Here is a 5,225-nt window from a genome sequence, read left to right on the forward strand (position 1 = left end):
TTTTCATAGGAGTGCAGCCTGAACTCATCTAACTTATTCAACTACAATAGTCTCTTCTCACCCCGCAACTTCAAGGTCCATATTCAACTTTTTAATGGCCCACTACGCTTTGTGTTCAAGTTTAACATGCAAGTGACATGCCTTCCCATAAACAAGCTTATACGGTGACGCCCCAATTGGCATTTTGTATGCAGTTCTATACGCCCACAAGGCATCATCTAACTTTGCAGCCCAATCCTTTCTATTCACACTCACCTTCTTCCTCTAAGATTTGCTTTATTTCTCTGTTAGACACCTCAGCTTATCCACTTGTTTGAGTATGATATGCTGTAGCAACTCTATGGAGGACTCCATATTTAGCTAAAAGGTTATTCAACAACCGACTGCAAAAATGTGTCCCTTAATCACTAATCAAAGCACGTGGAGTCCCAAACCTAGAGAATATGTTCTTTTTTACAAACGTAGCTACCACTATGACATCATTTGTTGGCAATGCGATCACTTCTACCCATTTTGACACGTAGTCAACTACTAGAAAAATGTATTTGTTTCCTCTAGACAATGGGAATGATCCCGTAAAATCTATCCCCCACACATCAAAAATCTCAACCCCCAGGATGTTATTCAAAGGTATCTCATGCCTCCTTATGATTGTTCCAGTTCTCTGACACTGGTCACACTTCTTAACAAATGCATGGGCATCCTTGAATAATGCTGACCAAAAGAAACCAGATTATAATACCTTTGCAGCTGTTCTATCGCCTCCATGATGGCCCCCCATAAAGTGATGCATGAAAATCATACAACACTAATTCTACCTCCTTTTCTAGAATACATCTCCTCATCAAATGATTAGCACACTGCTTGTACAAATATGGCTCATCCCAATAGTAGAAGTTCACATCATGTAGAAACCTCTTTCTAGCTTCAGATTCAATTTCAGGAGGAAATACCCTGCCCACCAGATAATTCACATAGTCCGCATACCATGGGGGCGGGTCTTGAGTGATAGCAAAAAGTTGCTCATCAGGAAATGCTTCTTTAATTTGTCCACCCTCCTCTGGTTGTGATTTTCCAGCCTTGATAGATAATCAGCTACTTGGTTCTCTATGCCCTTTTGATCTCGTATTTCCACATCAAATTCATGCAACAACAAAACCCAGTGCATCAATCTAGCCTTAGATTCTTTGTAAATAGATATCTGATTGCTGCGTGATCGGTATGGTCTATGACTTTTGTTCCCACCAAGTATGCCCGAAATTTCTCAAAGGCCCACACAATGGCTAACAACTCCTTTTTAGTGGTGGTGTAATTCAGCTATGCATTATCAAGAGTCTTACTCGCATAGTAGATGGAATAAAACACTTTGTCTTTCCACTGGCTTAGCACTGCCCCAATAGCATGGTCACTTGCATCACACATAAATTCAAATGGTAAGGACCAATCCGATGCCACAATAATGAGGGCAGTCACCAACTTCTTTTTAAGCTTTTCAAATGCCTTCATGCAGGCATCATTAAAATTGAAAGTTACATCCTTTTCAAGCAACCTGCACAAAGGAGTAGCAATTTTCAAAAAATCCTTTATAAAGCGCCGATAGAACCCCGCGTGTCCTAAGAAACTCCGGACACCCTTCACCGAAATGAGTGGAGGTAATTTTTCAATCGCCTCCACCTTCGTCTTATCAACTTTAATGCCACTCCTAGACACTCTGTGACCCAACACGATGCCTTCCCACCATAAAATGACATTTTTCCCAATTCAGTACCAAATTTGTTTCTTCACAACGGGCCAACACCTTGCTCAAATTATTCAAAAAATTGTCATAAGAAGACCCAAAGACTGAAAAATCATCCATAAAAACTTCCACAAAACTTTCCACCATATTGGTGAAAATAGCCATCATGCATCTCTGGAAAGTGGCTGGTACATTACAAAGATCAAATGGCATTCGCCTGAAGGCAAATGTGCCATAGGAACAAGTAAAAGTGGTCTTCTCCTGATCCTTTGGGCATATGACAATCTAATTGTATCCCGAATAACGATCAAGGAAGCAATAATATTCATGCCCCACTAATCTGTCTAGCATTTGGTCAATGAATGGAAGTGGGAAGTGGTCCTTGCGGGTTGCTTTGTTGAGCCTTCTATAATCAATGCAAACTCTCCACCCCATCACAGTGCGAGCAGGAATTAGCTCATTTTTCTCATTCTCAACCACAATCATCCCCCCCTTTTGGGCACATATTGAACTGGGCTTACCCAGTTGCTATCAAAAATAGGAAAGATGATACCTGCATCGATTCACTTAATTACTTCCTTTTTCACGACCTCTTTCATAATGGGATTTAACCTCCTTTGTTGCTCAACACTGGGGTGGTTTCCATCTTCCAAGAAGATTTTATGCATGCAAAATGATGGACTGATTCCCTTGATGTCAGCAATTGTCCACCTAATAGCCTTTTTATGCATGCGAAGTACTCTGAGCAATTTTTCTTCTTGTATATTAGTCAAGATGGATGAGATAATCACTGGAAATATCTCAGAGTTCCCCAAATAAGTATAGCGCAGATGCACTGGAAGGGGCTTAAGTTCTAGCTTTGGAGCTTTTTCAATAGATGGCTTAGGAGGGATCAAAGTGACAGGCCTGTCCAACTCCTCAAATTTTCCAAAATCATGTACATAATTGCAAGACATTCAAATACTTGCTCAATTTCTTCCATCATTTCATCTTCACTGTCTTCTTCATCCCCAATCAAAGCTCGTTCAAGAGGATGTATGGGGCTCATATAAGGCACTAATGATGTAGCATCACTTTCCACCATAGAAATCATGGATAACTTTTCATAGTGGGCTAGAAATCTGAGTGGTTTATACACATTGGATACCTCCACTCGATCACCGACTCTCATCATCATCTTTCCTTCACATACATCAATAATAGCTCGGCCTGTGGCTAAGAATGGACGCTTCAAAATAAATGGGCTTCCTGATCTGGCTCATAGTCCAAGATAATAATATCAACAGGAAATATGAAAGAACCCACTTGAACTAACACATCTTCAATCACTCCTTCAGCATGAGCAAGGGAGCGATCAACCAATTGTAAGATTACCATTGTTGGGCGTGGCTCACCCAACCCCAACTGTCTGAACACAGATAGCAGCATCAAATTGATGCTCGCTCAAAAATCACATAAAGCTCGCCCGAATGCATGCTTACCAATCGAGATTTGGATAGTGAAACTACCCGGATCCTTCAATTTATGAGGTAGCTTCCTTTGAATTCTTGAGCTACATTCCTCAGTGAGTGCGAACTCGGTCAACCTCCTTTTATTGGCCACTATATCCTTGATGTATTTTGCATATTTGGGCACTTCTTCCAGGATGTCTAATAGTAGAATATTAATTTGCACTTGCTTCAAAATATCAAGAAATTTTTTATACGCAGCATTATCCTTCACTTTCTGCAATCTTTGAGGGAACGAAGGTGGTGGTCCCGCAACCAATGGTGGGGGTTGCTTAGCCACCGACTCTTCAACTGGCTTTTCTGACTCTTTTGATTATTCTGATTCTGACAATATAATGGTTGGCTTCTCATTAAAGGTCACTTGTTTTCTCTTTTTGGACTGGACTTCTTATAACTGTCTCCCATTCCTCAATGACACAACATTAATAGATGCATTAGGATTAGCCTCACTGTCACTAGGAAGATCTCCAATTGGTTGAGTATTTTGGAACTGGCAAGTTGTCCCATTTGTCGCTCCAAATTTCTTATTGCTGCTGCTTGGGATTGCTGGTTAGTTATCAATTTCTTCATCATTTCCTCAAGGTGACTTGTTGAGTTTTCATATTGTTCATCTTGAGGTGGTGTTAAGGTGCTTGTGGTCATTATTGATTCTGAGCACCTTGGTTTCCACCCCAAGAGAAGTTTGGGTGGTTCCTCCAGTTGGGAATGTAAGTGTTCCAATACTGGTTTGGCTAGCCCTTATTTGCATTACCCACAAAACAGAGAGACTCTGGATTAACTGGGCATAAGTCACTCGTGTGACCCTCTCCACATATTTCACAAAATAAGTGAACCTATTGCACTGAATGGGCTTGTTGATTGTTAACAACCAAGGTCATCTGATTGACCTGGTTGGTCAATGTGGAAATCTACGCTGATAATACCGAGATGACAACTAACTCGAGAACCCTTGTAGATTTTTGCATTGTGTGTCTACCCATCTCTCCTTGCCAATCAGGATTGCTTTTGAAGAATTTGTTCAATAAGGCATATATCTCATCTCCAACACTTGACCTCCAGCTGCAACATCTACCACAATCTTTGTCTCAGGATGTAGCCCTTCTATGAAAGTGTAAGCTAACACTTCGTTTTCCTGATTGTGATGAGGGCAATCTTTGAGCAGCCCCTTGAACCTCTCCCAAACTGAGTATAAAGTCTCCCCTGCTTTCTGTTTGAAGGCGACTATCTCACTTCTGATCTTTGCAAATTTTCCTAAAGGGATAAGTAGGGATTTTAACGAGTTTCATGCTCCTTCTTGCCTATGCTTTGATTATAAATCATTACAAAATAGTCCCAAAAGGCTCATAAGTTGTGCTTGATTGCAGGTTTGATCGAAAAAGTGACGAAATGTCAAAGATCGACTCAAAAGGAGTGAAACCTGCTCAAGTATCAAAGACAAAGTAAACTGAGGGCAAACAGGCCTAGTGCGGACCGCACAAAGTCGAATGCGACCACACTAGGTGATTCAGAGAGATGGCAAAACTAGGCTTCAGGCAACGCGGCCGCAGTCCACATTGCACAGTCCGCGGTAAAGGTTCCGCAACCGCACTACCTTTTTGTGCAGTCCGCGGAAGAGATATTCAGAGAGATGGAAAATGCCAATGCGGTCCGCGGTCATGGTTGTGTGGACCGCGACAGCTGCCTCCACGGCCGTGGTCCATTCTACGCGGTCTGCAGAGCCCGAGTCAGAGAACCCAAAATTGAAGTCCAAGAGACTAGCGGGGCCGCGATCCATTTTATGCGGCTCGGGCTGACCCCACAGGGGTAGTTTTGTCCAGTTTTTTCAGCCTAGTATAAATAGAACATTTTACCATTTTTAGGTCATCAGATATATCCAGAACTTAGCTGCGCTCGTGGGAACTTCATCTGCAGCCATTTTTGGCATCTTAGCTTCAAATTAACGATAAATTCTTGTATTTTAATTTAGCATTTAATTAATA

At 41.6% G+C, this 5,225-nt stretch overlaps 1 protein-coding gene and 1 non-coding gene across 2 annotated transcripts; one reads left to right on the top strand and one right to left on the bottom strand.

The window, feature by feature from the left end:
- Positions 1-400: 400 nt before the first annotated feature.
- On the bottom strand, positions 401-3,115 carry LOC138877426 (uncharacterized). The gene is made up of 7 exons (XM_070157035.1): positions 3,054-3,115; positions 2,703-2,991; positions 2,314-2,655; positions 1,836-2,023; positions 1,341-1,549; positions 836-1,060; positions 401-714 (listed from the first exon to the last, which is right to left on the bottom strand). Exons 1-7 carry the CDS (start codon positions 3,113-3,115, stop codon positions 401-403), a joined length of 1,629 nt encoding a protein of 542 aa, XP_070013136.1.
- Positions 3,116-4,381: 1,266 nt separating this feature from the next.
- On the top strand, positions 4,382-4,486 carry LOC138878847 (small nucleolar RNA R71). Its single transcript, XR_011402620.1, has one exon. It is a non-coding gene; the product is annotated as a small nucleolar RNA R71 (small nucleolar RNA).
- The last annotated feature ends 739 nt before the right edge of the window (positions 4,487-5,225 follow it).

The sequence above is a fragment of the Nicotiana sylvestris genome, chromosome 9, assembly GCF_000393655.2.
Source record: "Nicotiana sylvestris chromosome 9, ASM39365v2, whole genome shotgun sequence".
In the NCBI taxonomy this organism is placed as follows: domain Eukaryota; kingdom Viridiplantae; phylum Streptophyta; class Magnoliopsida; order Solanales; family Solanaceae; genus Nicotiana; species Nicotiana sylvestris.

Excerpts from the sequence above, each read along its gene's own strand:
- LOC138877426 (XM_070157035.1), bottom strand. The coding sequence starts at position 3,115 with ATGGTAATCTTACAATTGGTTGATCGCTCCCTTGCTCATGCTGAAGGA. Across the intron at positions 2,024-2,313 it reads AAGAGGTCGTGAAAAAGGAA|ATTGTCATATGCCCAAAGGA; the intron begins GTAATTAAGTGA and ends GGATACAATTAG. Across the intron at positions 1,550-1,835 it reads GATGATTTTTCAGTCTTTGG|GTTGCTTGAAAAGGATGTAA; the intron begins GTCTTCTTATGA and ends TCCTTTGTGCAG.